This window comes from Micropterus salmoides, unplaced genomic scaffold (genome assembly GCF_014851395.1).
Source record: "Micropterus salmoides isolate LMB-PRFRI ecotype aquatic unplaced genomic scaffold, ASM1485139v1 Ms_hic_scaffold_19, whole genome shotgun sequence".
Taxonomy (NCBI): domain Eukaryota; kingdom Metazoa; phylum Chordata; class Actinopteri; order Centrarchiformes; family Centrarchidae; genus Micropterus; species Micropterus salmoides.
In genome coordinates this window covers 19513179-19534760 of record NW_024041039.1, presented here as the reverse complement: position 1 = coordinate 19534760, position 21582 = coordinate 19513179, and the positions used below count along the sequence as shown (strand labels likewise).

Sequence of the window (21582 nt, the reverse complement as noted above, 5' to 3'; positions counted from 1 at the left end):
TTTGCTCACTTGATGTTACACTGTACAGCTGGGTAATGATCATAGCAATATCACTGTAGAGAGTTATTGAGCAAATCACTGCAATTCAAATGCGCCAATGTGCAGTGTATCTCAGTGCCTGAGAGACAAGCTTGAACACACATACACACACACACACACACACACATATACACACATTTCTACAATAATCTATCCTCTGACTGTGCTCATTGATGTTAATTCCTCTGAAAAGTGTCATAAATTGCCTGCCAATTTGGGAGCTTTTACTGCACAAAGACAATAGGAAGTGTGTGTGTGTGTGTGTGTGTGTGTGTGTGTGTGTGTGTGTGTGTGTGTGTATATGTGTGTGTGGTGTTAAAACAGAAGCATATCAAGGGCTGAAAAGCAGATGCAATTTGTGTATAGTTTCTTATAGAGTCAATATGTGTGTGTGTGTGTGTGTGAGGTCTCTTTGTGATTGAGTGCAAGGTCAAAGGGACATGGGGGAGAGATGAGCGGAGAGCAGTGGTGAACTAAGAGGGGGGTTGCTACTGTGCCCAAGGCCATAACCATACAGACGGACACCATATTGAAATTAGCAAATGGACTGCATAGTGTTGCTTGCTGCCCCATTTGCGGTCCCCTCTTCGCCGGGTGATATACAGATGCACCCAGTGAAGGGACATCACTGTTTCAAAGGGACAGAGGGGTGGGGTATAAAGGGAGTGGCTAACCTCCCCCTCTGTCCTAAAATGAAATGGGTCGACCCTTATTTATTTACAGCATGTTTTGCAGTCATCCCATAACACTGTAAATTACCTGCATGGTCAAGGCTCCTCTCTCAGGCAAGGAGAGAGGAGAGAAAAGGACATAAAACATGTGATCTACTTGATATTTAATTCAGGAATCACATATGATCTGTCAATTTCCATATATCATGCCTTATGAGTCATATTTTAAATACAAAACCACGTTTATGAATATAAATGTGTGAATTATGAGTGGTCATATGATGTGTTATATGATGTACAATATCTCTATAGGCCTAAGACAGAGTGTCTTGCCAATATTTATGAGATTTCTACAACATATCTCCTAAGAGGATAAGGGACGGGTGATTTCTTTGCTGGATCTTAGGTGAGTGACCGTGGATCTATTTCTCACAGCGCATGCAGTCTCATCATGCTGTTGACTGTTGTACTCCCTGTTCATCTCATCCTGAAATGAAAATGACATGAAAATGGAAACAAGGATGATCACAATAAAAAATACGATGCAGCGCATTTTATGACCTGAAATACTTGTGTCATTAATTGTTATAAAACACATGTGGATTTTGGTTTGTTTGATACAAGAAAGCTTGACACTTACCTGAACTTAATTATATTGCAAAATAGGAAGCAATGGAGACAGTACCCTGTGTGTGTGTGTGTGTGTGTGTGTGTGTGTGTGTGTGTGTGTGTGTGTGTGTGTGTGTGTGTGTGTGTGTGTGTGTGTGTGTGTGTGTGTGTGTGTGTGTGTGCGGAGAGAATTCCATCAGAGGGAACTCTCTCAGGACCAGACCTGGTCTCTAGCTGAAAAAAGGCAGGGGGCCTCCTCCATTATGGCAAACAAGTGCATTTGCTTTAAGGCCAGTAGAGATTTCTAACCTTTGCTTGACATGCCGAAAAGGTCAGGCCCATCCGTGGCTTCCCTCTGGAGTTGAGCCTGACCATTTCCTCCCTCCCCCTTTGGACCTCCTAAAAAATCTACCATTATCACCGGTATCAACAAGCATAGTGTAGATGGTCAGCAAATGACACATCAGAAAATGTGTCTTTCTGCTTAAATCACAGCTCACTAATTTTAAAATCTTGGTCAGAAGACCTAGCAACTTAATACACATGTGATGAATTAGCCCACTAAAACCAATATGTGTAAAATTCCAAATTTTTAAAGCCAAGCAATTCAAGTAATTTCTATCTTTCTATTAATATTCTAAAGCATGCCCAGAAAATATGAACAATCCCACCTGCACACTCAGACGGAGCAAATGTCTTAATATAATTCAAAAAACATGCCCGACCCACACACACATAATAACACAGTAATTGTGTTAAACGCCTGTGAAGTGAGTACACACAGAACCCTGCGTGAGTTTTTCTTCGTTTGATGGACGTATCCATGCTTATCAATGTTCCTTATCTCCTTTCATTATTTCCAAACCAATGGTTAAATTGGAAAAGCCCATAAGAACGTGTGAATACATGGCAGAGGCAATAAAACAGTACGGAGAAAAGACCCCCATCCCCGCTCCATCCCCCACACCACCACGTCCCACCACAGTGTTTTCCTTGGGTGGAGGGAGATACATTCAGCAGATAGTTGGAAATATTTCTGCTCTCCCCACAGCTTCATATCAGTGAGCAGCACAGATAAAGACACAGTTGGGCAAATAAATCTCAAATGAAGGAACAAAACCCTTCACATGCAGTTATTGTGTGTGTTTGTGCGTGTGTGTGTGTGTGCGTGTGTAAAGTTTATTACCTGCCCGCTTTCTCACAGCACTTGTGTTCCTACATTGTTCAAGTGTTAGGGAACGCAAGTGCACTGATTTTAGCTAAAAGCAGAATTTTCTCTGCAGCGTTGGAGGGTCAGCGTGGTCTCATCTTAACATGCATCCTGTGTGGCGGTGGAGCCCGGGTGGTGCGCTTCTCTGTACATCCTTTGGGACTTCTTCTCGGGGGGATTTTGTGGGTTCACTTTAATTTCTTTAGTACTTATCAGCTGAAATAGTGAAGCTTGTTCATGTAGCTTCTTCTGAAGGACCAGAACAACATTTTGGGCCAGAAACATGCAAATGTCACTTAGGGAATACAAGACCTGATATAATATCTCATTTCCTTTTTTGCTCCAGCTTTTTGTCTGACACTTGCAGCATATTGATATTAGATCAGAAAATAGGTATTTAAACTTATGCAGAAGGTCTCGCCTTTCACTGTGTGATTGCATAATGGCCGGATAAAAAATGTAACCAGAGTAATTTGACAAACTGGGACAAAGGTCCACTCATGGCCATTAGGTTTTTTAGGACAGCAGCTCAGCCATGCATTAAGTGGTGAGGAAAGCAGGAGTGTAACCTGATAAATGCACTTAAAACAGCGAAGATGGACAATGAGAGGGCGAAATTTCAGATGGCCCGGTCTGTGTGCCTGCTAGGTACTTTGGCACCATATTGATCAGCCTAAGACAGTCTTGGGCAGGGTCAGAGATGTGGGGATGCATGGCTCAGATACTGCTAGTGGGACAGGTACAGGACAGCAGTTTGTTTAGAAATAGATCAACTCTTGAGACAATTACATTGTCCTTTTGTTGAAGATCAGACATGTTGTTGACTGCTGGCACTCACAGTTTTCCTCTGTGGAGATGGGTGAAATTTCTTCTCCAATATAATACACAACAACAATATAGCAATCTGTCTGCTGTTTGAAATTGATGTGACGTAACGTTTCTGTCTGGGACATTGATAGCCCATGGTTGTGAAAATGCCCAGCTCTTGTTATTGAATAGTAATAGGCTTGTCGGCCAGTGCCTCCAATTTCACAAATGGAGCAATAAATACACATAACAGAATCAGTGGAACAATAAGAATGCCCATAAAGGATGGTTGTGCCTCAAAAACAAGGAGGACAATGTTGGGAGGAAGGGGGTGGGGGGTCAAAAGACGATTTGACAAAGGAAAGAGATGAAAAGTGTGTGTATGTGTGTGTGAGGGAAACAGAGAGAGAGATGGTGGCCCACTCTTCATTTCTGTGCCACAAGCTCTCCTGGGCATTTGCGTGCTCCGTTTTCAACCTAAGTGTAATTTGAGCCCTGGGTTGATACAAAGTGTATGCAGCAGCTCTGTTCAAACCCAATCACTCACCCTGACGTGTAATCCTTTCCCTCACCATCATCAACGTTGCTTTGGGAATAATGAAACACACTTAAGCAATACACAGCAGTCATGCAGCTGCGAGCTTGGCCGTATCTTGATGAGATGCCTCGTAACTCTAATGAAAGGTGTTTAGACCTGTCAATGGAGGTAAATGATTGCCTGGCTACTGTATCTGTGGGAAACGTATTGATGGCAATATCTGGTCCAGCCGGATGATTTACATTAGAAATGAGGAGAACATTGCTTTTAAAAATACAGCACCTGGCAACTGTGCTCTACATTTTATTTGTGTAGCCCTCCAGATCTTCTTTTTCACTCCCTTCATCCTCAAGTCTCTTGTCTAGTGATGCCATTGTTTCCAGGAAGAGGATTATTACAATTAATTGGTTAGCAAGACATTATTTCAAAAAGGGAAATTGGCTCTTATAATTATATAGAGGAGGGAATACTTTAACTCCCTGGAATATCAGCTTCCTGAAATAATGGAGCTACAGCCCCTCACTTCCCCCACCTCCACCAGCCTTGGCGTGTGTGCCTGCCTGTTTCCTGTGACGGATCCATTTTCAACAGCTCCTGGCCCTGCAGTGGCTGCGGTTGATGGCTGGGTGGCCTGCGCGAATCTCTGACTGGCTTGTCTCGCTTGCTGCCTACCGTCTGTGGTCTGCTACGAGCTCCAATCTGCTCTTTGTTCTGTCTCGTCGCTAAAGTCCCCATCGGTCAGTGTGTGTGTGTAACTGGCCATAGTAGAGTGGGTAAATACACTGCTAGCAGCATGGTTATATGGTTGTCAACTGTGGAAATTATTTTCTGGCTGATCATTATTGATGTATAAACAATCAAGTTTAATAAGTATTAATGTATTAATAAGGAATCACTTATGTTATAATAAACCATCTCTCTGCCAATTGGTCCACCACTCTGGTCCAGATTAAAATATCTCAACAACTATTGGATGGATCGCCATGACATTTTGTACAGACATTCATGATCACATTTTCTTGATGGATTAGTACATGTGGAATTAATTCAAATTCCTAGTCCCCAGATGATATATCCTTATGGCTTTGGTGATCTCCTGACTTTTCTTCTAGTACCACCATGAGGTTGACATTTGTGGTTACTCTTGCAATACTCTTGCTTCCCACAAAAGGAAGTGCAGTAACTTTGCTGAGCAATTAGCTTTTTCTCTAGCACCATTGATCATCAGGCCAAAGGTGTAATACTTGCAAAACTAATAACATTTCCATCAGTCTTTTTGTTTTGAGCTAATTAGCAAATGTTAGCATGCTAACACACTTAGGTGAACATGGTAAACACTATACCTGCTAAACATCAACATTTATTTATTGTCATTGTATTAGCATGTTGATGTAACATGTGAGCATATACTCTTGTCCAAACATTATAGGGTGTACTGCTTGAATCTGATGTGTGACTGTTGGAGGTTTGCTTTCTAACAGATTTTTAGTTAGACCACAAAAAAATCACAGAGTTAAGGGAGTATTTAATTCATTGATCCTTTACCTTTTTGAAAATCAAAGCGTAAAAGTTACACAGATATTGGTGATTTAACGATCAGAGATATCAATGTACACCATTGCCAAATGATATATTTCACATCATAAATACTCATAGCACAGAAGCAGGAAATCAGTTACCTGCCCGTGTCTGCAATTTATCATCAAGGGACCAATTCTGACACATTGACGCTCATAAAAACACATACCCGCTTCGTTACCAAAATGGGGGTCACACCCACTGATGGCCAAGTCACGTGGTCAACGTGAAGCATGCTTTATCTTTACAAACAGATCTATGAAGAATGAATGGGAAGAGAACAATAAGTACAATTACAAATATTTTGGCAGGAGCACTGAAGGAGAAACAGTTTTTAATAAAAAACGTGGATGGCTCAGGTATGTCACAGACACGTGAGGATGATAAAGAGAAGGAAGTGTTGAATCAGAGAAATATTGACAATATGATAATGAGGTAGTAGTCAGCAGGGCGCTGCATACTTTATTTTCAATGGTATTTCGGCAACCTACTGTATTGACGGTAATATATTTACACACTTAGACACAGCTTGTAATGTAAGACATGTTCTCTTTTACTTAACACTGTGCCATGTTGCAAGGTAAAAAGAAAAAAGGGCGATGAGAGGACTCCAGTTATTATAATTCTTACGGCTGATCATCTTGGGCCACTACAAAATTCCAGTTGTAAAGAATTTCTGAAAAAGTTTTAATTTATACTGCACTTTTATTGAAATGAGCACAAAAAGTATTTTATCAGTGGAGCAAATCAAATTTAAATGTTCTGATATACAGGATACACATTTCTGATTAGAAAGATTTAGAATATGTCACTGAAGAGCACACAAATTCTCCCAAATCTAAGCAAAAGCATGCTGTTTGCATGGTTTCAGTCAGAATTGGTCCCTGTTGTATTGCACAACAGTAAAATAAATCAAGTTATATTGTCACCCTCTACAGTGGAGCTTGTTAACTGGGCAGCGGCTAGTTCACGTTGGGATGATTGGGTGCCGGAGTAGGTAGGCATCCTTCATTACGTGGCCAATCAGGCTGCTGTAAAAAAGGCATGCCGGCCGCTAGCTCAGTGCTAGCTATTGATATCGCAAGCATGGTGGCAACTCTACCCTACTGCAATGTCAGGGATTCCTTTGATCACAGTATCATATTGTTGTGACAGCGCCACAATTTATCACATCACATAAAATCCTTCAGTAGTATAAGCATTCACCTCCGACACGTTCTCTCACATGGAGATGAGCCGCACAGCTCTGCTGGACTGTACAACAGTATTACTCACACCCAGCATAATGGACATGTAGCTAAACATGGGGAGAAGGGAGCATGAGATCTCTTTTTCCCACCAGAGATCACACCTTGTACTGACACACTGTTGGGTTGCTGTTACCCTAAGGAGCACACTGACACTTTGTTTCTTGCATAGCTATTCACATGTGCATGCTTGGGCATCCCGAGCTCCCATCGCAGATGCCTGCCTGCTTCCCGGCCGGTGGGAAGGGTGTTACTCGGCACTGGCCACCGTGTCAACATGAGGTCAAGAAGAAGTATTCCACGTGTCTACTGTGCTCCTGGAGGGAGGCCGCGCAGACAACAACCTCCTGCTGATTTAAAAATAAACCCAATGTGAAGTGCCACCACTTCTGCTCTGCACCTGCCATTTACCTCTGTTTGGTTGAAGCTCTATAAATGCAGGCACAGCTATTAAAAGACGGGAGGTGTCTAAAATGGCGAGAGCAGATGCTGGGCACCTTGCTCCCTGTGTGTGGGATGACTCTGCCACAGGCTTAAAGTTGCCCGAAATAGAGTGGTTGACATATGGGCTTCTGATTGTTTGAACATGGAATCTCCTGGACTTCTGCCACTCGGCATAAATCCTTTGATACCGCCACACCAAACCCTCTGATCATCTTTCACCTAGCCAGAATCAGGTCATCTATTTGCATGCCACGAGGCAATTTCCATGGGCTTAAACAATGACCAAATTTGGGGTGAATGACCAGCACAGACACAAACCACTATAGGAAAGGAGGAACACTAGTGTACAACAGTGGTGCAGTGGTGTGGCTAGCTGGTGGGACTGAGATACACAGGCATGATTTTCTAGCCACAGCAGCATTGAAAAGCACATGAAAGATAGGAGGTTTAAGCCTGGCTTCCCCATAGCTCCCTTTATTGCTGAGTTACTACAGAATAAGACGACTGACTAATTGCACCTGCCTATGCTAGTTTGGTTAAACATGGGACCAGCAAGTCTTCCAGTCTGAGACAGATCCACAAAGATCACACGGCTTACTGCTCTGGAGAGGTATATCCAAGTACATTTAAACTGATAAGAGTTCACATTTAGGTAACAATTTTAGTTCACTTTTTTTTTCCAAGAGGAGAATAAGAGAAAATGGCCACCAAGGTCACCAGACTTTGAACTGTACACTCAGTCTTCCAATAATAAATATATACATGTCCTGGTCAAGTCCAGGCAAAAACACAACTGTGAGACAAATGAGTCTGTTTATGGTTGTTGACACCTCTGCTGTCTTCAGAACAATTTTAAGGAACTTTTAGTTTTATGTAAAAAGAAACCTCTTTATCTTGTTATCAAGAACTGGCAACTACTTATTCTGAAGATGCTGAGGGGCAGAAGCGTCCTTCATATACAGTATGACCACTCACAATTAACAAAAACCAAAAAAATTATTACTGTACATAGTATTTCTTATATATTTTAAATTAATCTGCATCATTTTTATATTTATACTAATAACCAAGTTTTGCATTTGTTCTTTTTTATTTAGTGTCCCAGGATTCCAGGAGGAGTGAGGGAGGCCAGTCTCTGTCCTGCCTAGCACAGTCAGTAGGGGGTCTGCCTCTCCTGAGTACCCTCAGCCTTTGTTCAAGTCACTTTCTGTAACGCTAATGCAGCCCTCCGCCGTTGCTATGGCCAATCAGCCACCGTCCGATCAGACCTTGGCCTCCAGCATCTCCAGGAAGAGTTTGTGCATGGGCACCTTGCCCTGCACCTTGATGCTGTAAAAGTGCTGCACAGCCTTAGTGGCCGTCTGCCGCAGCAAGGGCAGGGTCATGAGCAGCTTGCCCGCCCGCCGTGGGTCCTCCTGGTGCTGGCTGCTCTCGAAGTCCTGCAGGGCCTCGTGGAGAGCGTCCTGAAGCTTTTGGACCGCCTCCATGTCCTCTATGTGCATGGAGTCTGACGGGACAGGAACAGAGAAAGGAGCATAAAGACTGATGGATTTTTAAAAATGAAAAGAAAAGAAAAGTAACTTGTTAAAAATGTCGTGTGCACTATGTACACACACTGGTAATATAACAGGAGTGATGGGAAATGGATTTTTCTAAAACAAAATTAAATCTCATGATTGATCTTTACTGCCCTGTCAGTAGCAGTAAGGTAGGGGACACATTATCAGTATAACTCACACCCTGACAAGATAAAGAATAGATCATAAAAAAGAAACATCTGCTTTATTTTATTTATTTATTTATTCTTTGGTGGATTGGTCAGGATATTCATATGGCCCTTGACCAGCGCAACTGAAAATCAATGTTACCCTCCAGTAACAATGGCATGAATAGCACCCAATCTATGCTGAGTGAGTACACATTAAACACCACACTGTTCCAAAGGACAGATTGTTTTCACACAAAAAAGAAACGAAGAACGGGGCTCCATTAGAGAATAGGACGCTGTAAACAAGCCTGAAATGAATACAACACTTCCCTTCAATTCATTTCCTTCCTACTCCCTCAAAGGAGTTTCTGACCATCAGAGTGGGGGAAAACAAATACTAATGGGTTTATTCTACTGCAAAACGCAACAACAAATTAGTTATCTAAGGGTAGCAGTTAAAAACTGGCAAATAATAAAATAAACTTCCCTTTTGATTTGATTTTGATATTATTTGTCTATATTCAAAAAAGGTCTTCTTCAGTCAGCCCTAATCTGTCCCACCTCCAGGCCAGTTTTAGAGCAGTCTACAGTTTCAGTCTGTTTCGCTACGTTGCCACTGTTTTTTTACTGATCCTACTGTACATCATGTTACAGCACTCCCCTCTCATTCTCGCCTTTTCCTTCCTCTGTTTCTGTCTCCCAGCCTCTCTCAGAGACTGTCCAGGGTCGCAGTTTCTCTCACTGGTTAACCGGTGTCTGGCACTCCAGAGGCGCCATGTCATCGGCTGCCTGACTCGTCTCACCTTGGCGGTGCATATTTTACCACACGGGACAATAAAAGGCGAAACAGATTTCAGACTTCGCCCCAAATTCATTGACTGGAACAACTGTATTCCCAAGACCTTGAGACATTTCTCACCCTGACGGTTTTCAAATCCACAGTGGTAAAATGAAGTAGGTCGTTTTGTAAAGGGAATGTGGGAGGGAGGTGGGGAGGACGGAAGAACAAAAGGCAAAAAAGAAAAGAAAAAAAATGTCCGATGAGGATGTGGTGTGACATAATTATCTTTTGTTCTTTTCACAGCGGCTGGATTCACAACCTAACAAAGCTGCATTTTTACAAATCAAACCAATACTTAGTTCTGTTTTTCACACTTACAAACATGCACACATTTTAGCGATAAACCTGATTTGACTATAATTGCATGTTTTAGCAGCAAGGGAAAAAAACAGGAGAAAATAAAAGAGAGCGATAGAGACACCTCAACAGATGGGCAGGAAAAGAGGGCAGGAGACATCGAGCACACAGCTTGTAGTCCTTGGAGGAGGGGTAGACTTAAAAAAACAACTTTGAAGAAACAATTTCCTCGCAATCCATCAGTGAGCCCACGTCGATCCGATTGATAAACTGCTAATTACAAAATCAATCGCTATAAATTTTCACAGCTGTCAGACAGAGGACCTCCCGGGAGAGTGATCTCCCAGAGACCTTGTTCTAACATTCTGGACACCCCCCACTCCTCCTCCTCCTCTTCTCTCCTGGATCCCCCATCTCTCCTCTCTCCCACACACCACCTCCCTACCAAAGCTATGTTGTCTGAAAGCAAAGGCCCACCATCAGCATTTTCATTTTTCAGCCCCGGACAAAACAAGGGAAAGTGGCCCAGTGACCCAGGCGGCATTGATCAGAGCGGGACAGGTCCTGCCTCCTCAAAAGGAGCCTGTCAATAGCGGCGTGCCGTCTCGGCATTGGAACAAACGAGGCCTATCACTCCCTGATACTCATTCCATTCGACTTAACACATTTTATTGACAGCCCCTGTGCTCCTAATGAAATGCTAAATTTATCTCCCGTGGCTGCTGTGCCCTGCAGCTACTGTTATGGAGATAGAGAAAGAGAGGGGAGAGGGAGCGCTGGAGAAATACCACAACATGGAAGGTGTTCAATTAAAAAAGCTTCCTCCACCATCCTTCTTGCCCGTACACTGCCCTTATCTTCTCTCCATCTCTCCATCTCGTGCTCCAAACTAAAGGTTACACTGAGAAACTCTTGAAAAACTAAGAAATGCCATTTCTGAAACTGTGTTAGACAATACCTTACTGTTTCTGGATATTTTAATGTCTAGTGTGCATTACTCAGAGCTCCAGTCAGGACAAAGTGAAATATTCTGAGTGAATGATACACCTGAAGAATGTCTCTAACATTTTCATGTAAAGCCTAGATTTCAAAGGTACAATTTTAGTGTATTTTTCAGATTCCGTCTGCATATTAATTTGTTATTTCAGTGGTTAAAAATGCTGGACTTCATTATCATTAATCAAAAGTGCTTACTAATTTTGGTCTATATTTATTGTTAAATAAAATCTATAAAATGTTTTTTTTTGTTATATTTTATCTATTACAATAATAATAATAATAAAGAAGTGGGAATGTTACAATGTTGAAATAAATTACATCATGAAATGAAACAATAGGGATAATATCAATAACAATAACAAATACTGTTAAAAGAAATGATTTATATTTATGTTGAATCAGAAGAATAAATTAAACCAACAATGATATTTCTGCTGCCTTGATATTATTAACACAAATGTAACGTTATTATTAAGAAATACGATGTTGTTTAAAATACTATTACTACTCATAATAATTTCACTTTTTTATCGAGTTTATACTCTAATTCTTCAAATGCTTATTTAAAACATACTGTGGTTTAAATTAAAATTCACATAAAATGGCCTCAATTAAAAATAATGACACCTGAAAGTTATATATGATGTGTCAGTGTGCTGTAGACATCACACCTGAGTTGGCGAGAGCGATGGCCTTGAGGGTGACAAACTCCTCCTTCTCCACTTTGAGCTTCTTGCATTTGCGGACCAGCTGCAGGATGGAGACGTAGAGGTCGAGCAGGCCCGTCAGCCGCGAGTGCTCCTCGTCCATGATGTAGTCCTCGGCGTACACCAGCTCGTCCTCATACGGCAGCGAGCGGAACACAATGCTGAGGATGAGGATCTCCATCCAGGCGCTCTGCAGCAAACTCATCTGGTCTCCCAGAGAGAGAGAAGAAAAGCCTGGAATGACAGAGGGGGGAACTGTATGAGGACAGGAGGACTGCATGACAGTGGTAAAATTAAAATGGAGTCTGTGTGCATTTGTGTTTATGCATTTCGGTTCACATCTAAAAATAAAAATACATGCATATTTGTGCCTCTTCTATGATTCAGCCAGGAGTCTTATTTTATAAGAGAGTGTTAAAAAGAAAGTAAAAAGAAAGTATTTCAAAGCAAAAAAAACATCATACAGTACTTTGAGTAGATCAGTAAACTAAACATGACCTGTCGAGCCTCGGCAGCCTGGAGTTCATGCTGAGCCACATGTTAGCGAGTAGTGTTTAATTTTAAATGCATGGTGGAAGGTCTTCTTTGAAGCCGGTGTCAGGGCACTTGAGTGGGCTTTACTGTAAGTGAGGACAGTAAATCGGTGCAAAGGTCTGGGATACACAAAGCCATGTGGTTACCCCTTGTATCCTGTCACACTTCTATTGGTGTGCAGGGGATTAGCACTGAGACACATTCTCATTGGAGAGGTTGAGGACATGACATGGACTGTGTAGTGGAGAGGAGGTGATGAGGGGACACACACACTCACACATACCAACACGCACACATCCACAAACGTGTGTCGACCAGGAAAACAGACACGCATGTGCACATGCGTATCGTAATAACTTTACGTATGCACATAAATCCATACACACAAAAGTAAGCACACACACACGCATAAGAGCACAGGGCTCACATGGTTCAAGCCTAGCCTGAAGACCTTCTTAAACCCAGGGCCTCATTCTCCAACAGCAGGTGGATGAGCTGATGAGCTCTGGCACATCAAACCACTGTCATTTCCTCTTCAACAGCTCTAAATATGCTCAGAATAGAACATTAAATAAAACAAAATCCCCTAAAGATGAGCTGTGAGAACTTCAAACAAATTAAAAAGGGTAAAGGCAAAAAGAGAAAGGCGGAAAGAGCAAGGAGCAGATAGCCATCACATCCCTTTTCCCTCCGTACTACCCTTCAGCTGTCAATAAACTGCATGAACCCCCCTCACTCTTTCCCCCATCATCTACCACCACCCCTCCTCTTGCACAGCGTGCCTGCAGGCAGCCCATCCTGACAGCTTATTAGGCTCTTCAGCTCCGCCCCGATTAACATGATTGCTTTTACAGGTTTGCTGTTGCCACGATACCTGCCATTGCGTGATTAAGAGGCGATAGATTACAGTATTGACCAGGGCACGCACCGCACCTATGCTACACGTTTTTTCTTAAATACAAATGATCATACTGGGGTACAGGTGCCAGCCTCCTGCCATGACACTGTGAACACACAAAGATGTGCAGACTGAGAAGAACAAGAGACATGATAAGGACTCGCAAGAGAAAGTGAAAAAGAAACAGGATGGAGAGAGAGACAGGCAGAGAGACAAAAAGAGCAAGTGAGAGTAGCACCTGAGTGTTCAATTTCCCTTATCGTGGTGATGACCACTGCAGGGGAAGAGCTGGAGGATACATTAATTAACAGATTGTGATCAGAATGTGAGGGCCTTCACATTTTGAAGGGGAATCAATAGTCAGTAGAATAGAGTGCTAACAGACAGGTGCTGGAGCCCGGCTGGACTGGTCAGAGGTCTGAAGAGCCCAAATTAGACCAAACAAAGCAAACTGCCGACAGCGCTCAAAACACTTGGCTATTATCAGCCGAGGCAATAAGCCATACTTTGTGAAGGCCTGTGCCATTACACATATCCAGGCTGCATCTTAAAATCTTTTGTTGTGTTATTTCCTTGTCTGCATACGTGGCCATTAAGTTGGACAGAATGCGGACTGGCCGGAGGGAAATTGTCATGCAAGCACGGACGCGGTCTTGATTGCCGCATCAGGTTGGCATCACAATCACAGGCGAGGCTTTGTCTAGCCTTTTAATGCCAAGGAGGACTGAAGCGGAACTAAAGCCCTGCTCCCAATGTGACAGCCCGTGTGAAGGCCCTGTTCGGGGCTTGTTGGAGAGGCTATAGAGTTGTTCTGATACAGCAGACACCTCTCAGCCATATGCACACATGCAGCCCAGCAGCCTGCAATTACCTTTGACGCTAAAAGTCCTTGAATTTAATCCAGTGTTGTGAGATGGAGAGGTGGTGTTTTTCCCCCGCTCCATCCCCTCTCTTCAGGGCCTAAATTATCGCTCCAAATGGGATCTCGTGTCGTTGCCTCGCCTTTTTCCACTCAATTTAATCGAGTAATGAAGTGACTTCCCGACTCCGCAGGTCACACGGCGCTCCGGCCGCCGCACTCTGAAGGTGGCCCGGTTAAGTGCCGTCGGAGTGGGTGATTTCCTCTAATGAAATATCAATATTTACATCTTCATTTCCAGCCCACTGCCTTGGCGGGGTTTGACCAAACATGACACAATATTGACCAAATCAGAGAGGCCTGTCTACGCTCTTGAAGCGCCTTTTCCACTCCACTGCTGAGTGCACCGGCAGATTTCTGTCTGAAAGACTTTGTGGCAGGAATGTAGAGATAATAACAATGCAGAGTTTTTCTTTGTTCCCTTTGACTTAAGCAACCTGATCATAGAGTGATCATATGTCAAATGGATTTTCACTTTCAAAATTACAAGAGGTAAAATATGTCCAATTTAAAATCAGTTCAGTCCAAACAAAGGGAACACAAATAAAATATAGGTGACAGAAACAACACTACAGAGCAGCCCGGTGACCACTAACTGCATCTGCACACCATCATTCATAGCTCAAAGGGTGAAAACAAGACCACTAAAGACCAACAACAGAAGCCAAAACCATCATCTCTCCCTTTATCTCCTCAAAAGCCCTTTGCTGTGGGCAGGAGGGGGCAGCCCAAACCCACAGACTGCTGCTTCAAACCCCTCGCAGAGATTAATCAGAGCACCATTTCATCTGCCAGAGCACAGGACGGTCCAAAATGAAATGCTGTTGAGCTGGAGTTCATATTCTATTAATTTATTATTGTTTCCCTCTCCCCGAGGGCCATTAGCGCGGGTAATAAAAAGAGATGTAATTACGAGGCACGGTGGCCCCCTCCAGCTGCAGCCCCCTCGTAACTCACCCTCAATCAGACAACAGAGCAGACAGAGGGTGGGAGAGAGAAGAGGAAAAAATGGCACGAGAGAGAGGGAGGGAGAGAAATGGAGGATAAAAGAGAGGAGAAGATATGGACCAGAGAGGAGGGAGATAAGGACAAGAGAAAGAGAGCAGCAGCAGGGAGCAAAAAGGAGACCGGAGCATGAGGGGAAAAGGAAGAGGGAAATAGAAAGAGGAAAGAGAGTAATTCTGGCCGGACAGGGGCTGATCTATCATGGCTAGCTATCAGAAGGACAAGCAAGCCCTGAAGACTTCTGCCCAGCGGCAATCTCACCTCAGCCAAGCCAAGTGCTCTCTGGGCTCCAGTTGGAGAAAACTGCCTCTAACAGGACTCCAGGGGTTCAGCACGTCTTTTTTTTATAACCTTAAACTGAGCTGAATGATCATGCTGCCATAAGCTTATTCTATATCAAAGCTTTTTATTTTAGATGGCAGTTTAAAACAAAGAGGACAAGAGGAAAATGTATGCACCTCTGATTTGTATAGATTCCTCTGATCTGACAGAGTGACACACTACAGTGTAAGATGTATAACCAAAACAGGAATGAAGGGCAACTTTGAGCAGCTTCATAATAGTGTGTGTGTGTGTGTGTGTGTGTGTGTGTGTGTGTGTGCGCGCGTGTGTGTGCACGTGTGTGCGCGCGTGTGTGTGCACGTGTGTGTGTGTGTGTATGCCCCGGCTTGTTTGTGTGGAGCTGTGTGTGCAGCTGCTGTGATTCTTCTTGAATTTACATGACAGCGTCAGGAAGACCGAATCAATAGCAGCTTGGTAATAAATTGCTGCGCTTGACATAAATAATTTGATGTGTAGTCCGGCGACCTGTACAACACAAATGGCTCAGTTTGCTACCAGCTTTCCATGGACACTTATGGCACAAAAAGATGTTTTTATATTGGACAAAATCCTGTCAATACAAACTAAATTGACTCTGTGAAAGACAGGTTGATGAGGGAAAATTAATCTTGTTTTTTTTTCACTCAACTCCAGCACTCCCTTTCAGGAGGGTCTGCTATCTGTCTTCTTTCAACATGATAACCAGCCCATTATCCCAGGGTTCGTAGCTGGGTAATGGGTGATTTGACCAGTAGCCTGTGAACATTATGGGGTTGAAGAACGTTAAATACAGTAATCCTCTTGTTTTAATCTGCACCCTATGACCTCCTGACCCTAAAGGAGAAGTCTTTAGTCCTCCCCAATGTCCCATTGCCCAATACTGATGTTACATATATCTGTATAGCCCCAAAGACCAGGACCAATCAGACTTTAATCATTGCTATAATTACACATAATTTATCTCCGCTGCCATCAAGCAACATTGTGGGGGGGTGTGAGGGATGGCGCTCTACTGACGATCACTTAAAGGCACATCAGCATGTAACATTTCCTTCAGAACATTTTTCGTGACACTAAATTCTACACACTTTCAGACCCAGGATTTTGTACGAACTCAACTTGGTCACAATGTGAAAAGAACACACACATAATTGTGATGCTGGATGTACCTGCTCATGTGTCACAGTAACTAAACAAAGCCCTCCCCCACCCTGCCTGGCAGATGTCCCTTTCCTGGCCCTGCATGCTCCTGACTCTCTGTCTGCCTCCAATACGCCCCCATCTCAATCTCCCTGCAGCTTTTCCACCTTCCTCCCGCTCTCCTGTTTAGGTTCAGGCCTCAGCATCCACCTGATTGCTCAATCTATCTTTATCTCCTGTGTTGAAGCCTACGTCAGAGGGTAAATTGAATATACTAAGAGCTGTCTGTTGGTGTCTATATTTAATAAAGTGCACTGATGAGGTGCTGATTTATTGCCGGGCAGTATTCACACTCTATTACAAGGAGATTACGCAGCTTGAGTGGGATCAGGCTGGCAACACAGTAAGTAGATTTCACAATTTAATGGCAAAGAGAAAACAGGAGCCCGGAGGGGGCCGACAAAGGGTGGGCTGATGGGTGGGTGGGTTGGTGATTATGGTGGAGGGCTGAGCTGACACAAACACGACAACATACAAGAGGCGCAATCTCTTTTTAACATCACTGCCTCCATGCTAACAACTAACACGCCAGGCGGTTCTCTGTCAAATGCGGAGCTGATGAGCTGGAATCCAATAAAGCCTTGATGATGAATATTCCCAAAACACCAGTAATGAATAGAACAATGCAAACAAGACTATTTCATTAGGTGAATTTGGTCTGAATCTAATACTGAAAAATGCATGATGAGGATGTTTAATTTTTTAAAGTTATATTAAAAATCTAAATGAATTTAAGACATAAGCATAAGTTCCAAATACTGTTTGAATATTTTATATTCTAGGGGTAGCGTGCCAGACCAAAAATATGTTTTATTGTGTAGGAGCAAAACAGCAGCAGCAGAGGAGAGTCAATGTTTGCTTGGCCCTTTAGCCTTCTGAGAATTCCCAGCTGAAAACACTCAGGCCCGGGAAGCTGGGGTGGGACCTGACAAACACCAAAGTACCTCTTTTATAAGCCGCATGCACGGCAGTTTTTACATATGAACACATGACATTCCCACCAGGGGTGGGAAAGGGCTGTGGGATGGTATGAGGCAACAGGGGTCATACTAGTATCTAACCGCTCCTGAGAAGGCAGTGATGTCAAGGTGGTAAACAGGTTCTAGTGTACTGAAGCTTAGTTTCTCCCTAAACCTCTTGGACAGAGTGAAATGGAGCTTTACGGGATGGAAGAGGGCCAGAGGGGTGGACAGTAGACTGCTATGTGTGTCAAAGGTTGTTAGCACCTTAGGAGCAACAAGCCATCTGTCAGCATCCCCCTAACACTGCTCCTAATGACCCTACCCCCCTCAGGCAACAGCCGTGTTAGACTCTGCTTCGTGGTGCTATTTGGAGCAGTGACACCAGTGTCCAAAAGCAGTGATTATCAATTAATCAAAGGCAGATTCAGAATGAGGGCAATGGCAAACCTGTGAAAAAGCTCATGATATGTGACATCAGCCTACAATATCTACCTCATTCAACTAAGATAACAAGAGCACCTGATCTGCTTGATTAAGTGTGCTCTTATTTCATCTAAAATCGTAGGGAAAAAACGGTAAAATCTGAAATGCACTTCTGCTGAAACTGACCTTTCACGGTGTGCTGACTAGAACCGAGATGACAAAGTTGACATTGGACCCTGTAAGGCAAAGATACACTAATGATAGAGCTTTGATATAGTCCAATCGCCCTCCCATTAAAACTCAATAGGGCCACTCTATTCCACATTATGCCACTTTTGAAACGCGTTTTCAAATGTTCACTGAGAATAGGGGAAATTAAAAATCAATTGGGAGAAGGTAAGTGCCAATTTTCGTGACATTTAAATTGTTACATTTGGACTTAAGTTATTGGCCCATCTGTCAATGGCCTAATCAATGTGGTCTACTTCATAATGAACTGTTAATCTTTTTAATTCCATTGCCTAAGGCTGCAAAAATCTATCAGAATGCAATCAGCATTTTTTCCTTCTGTTCCTTACTAGTCCCAGAGCGGATGGAGGGAGAAATATTGCAGGAACCAAGCATGGTAGGCAGCCCTGGGGTACCGTTGTTGCATGGAGTGTTAGTGCATGGAGTCTCGCTCAACCAGTGAACCGTCTCTGATCAGGTTCAGCCATGTACAACTCAATTATGCAGCCATTTCATGGCCAGAGGACACCCACTGTCCTAATACAGACACCACTGAAGGGACAGACACAGACGAAGCACTCAGCTTAAGTGGAAGACTTCATTCTGTTAATTTGTCTTTTGAATCTATACAAAATATGTGTGATTTTACAATATGAGTTAAAAAATGACCAAAAATAAAACAAAAGTGCAAGGGTAATTTATACAGAAGAAGGTCAGAATAATCTACTTAAAGTCTACCATCTCACAGGTGCAGCACATTGTTTAGCGCATCCGTTCAGTTCCAGGTACTCGCTCACAGTCGGAACAGACACTCAGGCTTACTGCCTCAGGTTTTGGGTTAAATGATCATTATCGACACATTTGGAATGACAAGTCCTCTGCCGCAATCTCCAGGGCAAATCCCATTAACATTATGAATCCATCCACTGTACAATACGTGTTAGTATAATCTGATTAACAGGGCTTCAACATTATGACACACAAAATCCGATGTTGTGTGTACACATATTAAAATGATGATACACTTCAGGATACAAGTTAAAACCTTTAGCACGTAGTGTATATTAAATGGTGTGTGAGTACGAAGTATAGATTGGGAGGGGAGTCATGAATTTGAGTCATAAACAATATACATAAATGCTATTGCTATGTAAAATAACTTGCTTAATTTTTTCCACAGTAAAAGATAAAACTATGACACTCTTTCTACTGTTGCCGTATATATACTCAGCAGCCAGCACGGGAATGTTGTTTGCGACAATGGTGTAATTTTGGGTCACAACGATGAGAGTGTGTTATCGGGTCAGTTGTGATCCAGTCCTGACTAAGCTCCTTGTTAAACTCTCAGTCTGCTGACCATGCAGGGCCCGTGGGGAGTGATCCAAACAGTTTAGACGCGTAAGGGGCCGGGGCTGAGGCCAGGGGCTGGGAGCATATCCATCTCTAATCTCCTTAGTATCAGATCTGTACCTGATTAATACCCCTCCTTCTGAGAAGTACTCTAATACCTTTTCAGTACAAAACGCACCTGCCCGAGGTCAGCTGGAGTCTACATCACTTTACTGAATATAAATGAACCTTCTTAATCTGTGAATTAGGATTGAAATTTATCTGCTGAATTACCTAATATGACTCAAAGGCATGCACACCCTTGTATGTGTGTGTGTGTGTGTGTGTGAGAGAGAGAGAGAGCGAGAGAGGCAGTGTGTGTGTGTCAGTGCTCTAGTGATGTCGCACATTTCCTGCATGCTGACAACTCTGTGCCTGTCCAAGTTATGCTGATGAGAAGAAGGGGTTATGGAGGTGCCGCTGAGGGACACATTCATTTAGTTTGTTACCCATCCATGCCTACAGCACTGTGATGTTATAGAGTTATAGAGGGGTCAAGCTCAAGATCAAGGAGAATCTGCCTCGGTTGCAAAAAAAGAGCGGCTAAACAATGTGTTCTCTGTCAAAATCAGAGGAAAACTCTTGAAGGAAGCAAAATCTCTGCTGACGTGAGGTGCTGTATCCTTAATTCAACAGCCTCTTATAACCTAACACCTCGTCTATCAGAATGCCTATGGGGCAAGGAAGAAACATGATTATGCCCATCAATAATTCAATGTATGTGTGCTTGCGCCTGTGTGCGTTCGTGTGTGCATAAGTGTGTGTCTGTGTGTGATATGATGTCTTGTTTGACTAGGCAGGTCCCCAACTTTATTCTAAATGTCCCTGGTGATTACAACATACATTGACACTGGGTCTGTGTCCCCCTCTCTCCATTCAATGCGGGGGTTTTAGATGCACTCTATTGATTTGATTCTTGCACAGCTACGTCCATTTTTCACCCTCTCCGTATACTCCACACACCCTGAAGCTGTATGAGCTGCTGTCCATTAATTATCTATTTGTGTGTGTGTGTGTGTGTGTGTGTGTGTGTGTGTGTGTGTGTGTGTGTGTGTGTGAGTGTGAGTGTGTGGAGAAAGAGAAAAAATGGCTTCAAAACAAAAAACAAAAAAGAGCAGACAGATTAATAAGGATGAAAAGGAAATAAAAAGAAAAAAAGAAATTGTTTTATACCTGGGATGTGCTTGGCCCAGCCAATGATGACCACTAGCTCGCGGTCAGCCAGGTCACACAGCGTGGTCAGAGCCTTAATGTCGCTCTCTGGCATGGTGGGGTCTGGCATGGCATAGATCTTCTCTGGCTCCGCCACCAACAGGTGAGACACTATCTTTGTGACTGAGGACAGAGGACGAAGAAGGGGGGATGTCAAAGCAAAGCAGAGGTCAAAGGTCATATCACACCAAAGCTCAGTGAGGCGCAAAGATGCACTGGCCTGATAAACATTGGACTTTGGGGATATTGTAGAATGGTGCTCTCGCTTTGTACAGTTTCTTTCTCTTTCTCATTATGCAAACTAATGGATGACGCTTGAAAGTGAAATGAAAGCACTGGAAGCTCTTATCCCTACAGAATGCATGTGAGTGGAAAAAAATGTATGGAGTGTCCTCGAGCACCCTGCCGTTGTTTAATATTGGTCATCTGCTCAGAGACTTATCATATTTCAGAGCCGACAGGAACAAAACCTGGCCTATATTTCTGACCAATGAACTTTCAGCTGTCCAAACACAGGAGATACAGGGGGAACATGAGCCTAGAATTTTGCCTCAGTTTTACCTGCATACTGGCCTGGCAAAGGAGGTTAGCAGGGAGACAATGGGTTAGTGATGCAGCAGTACTCACGAGGCTTTTTGGTGGGAGGGGGGAGAGTCAAGCCCAGGTACGGGTTGTTTTCTGAGTCCAACCTCCGTTTGTACTTCTGTCTGCCCCCTCGCACGCGATCCAGACGAACCCCTGGGTTAGAAACGACAGGAGGGACATGAGATGAAGAGAGTGCATTTTTTTCTAGACT

General features: G+C 43.2%; 1 protein-coding gene across 3 annotated transcripts in view; it reads right to left on the bottom strand.

Annotated features, from left to right (window-relative positions):
- Nucleotides 1–5382: 5382 nt before the first annotated feature.
- Nucleotides 5383–21582, bottom strand: part of esrrb (estrogen-related receptor beta) — a 42816-nt gene continuing 26616 nt past the window's right edge. For all 3 annotated transcript variants that reach the window (XM_038729428.1, XM_038729426.1, XM_038729427.1), the window contains 4 exons: nucleotides 21414–21524; nucleotides 20748–20909; nucleotides 11660–11929; nucleotides 5383–8650 (listed from right to left, as the gene is read on the bottom strand). In XM_038729428.1, the coding sequence (XP_038585356.1) occupies nucleotides 8406–8650; nucleotides 11660–11929; nucleotides 20748–20909; nucleotides 21414–21524 (788 nt within the window). In that variant the 3' untranslated portion in view covers nucleotides 5383–8405. The remainder of the gene's footprint in view (nucleotides 8651–11659; nucleotides 11930–20747; nucleotides 20910–21413; nucleotides 21525–21582) is intronic.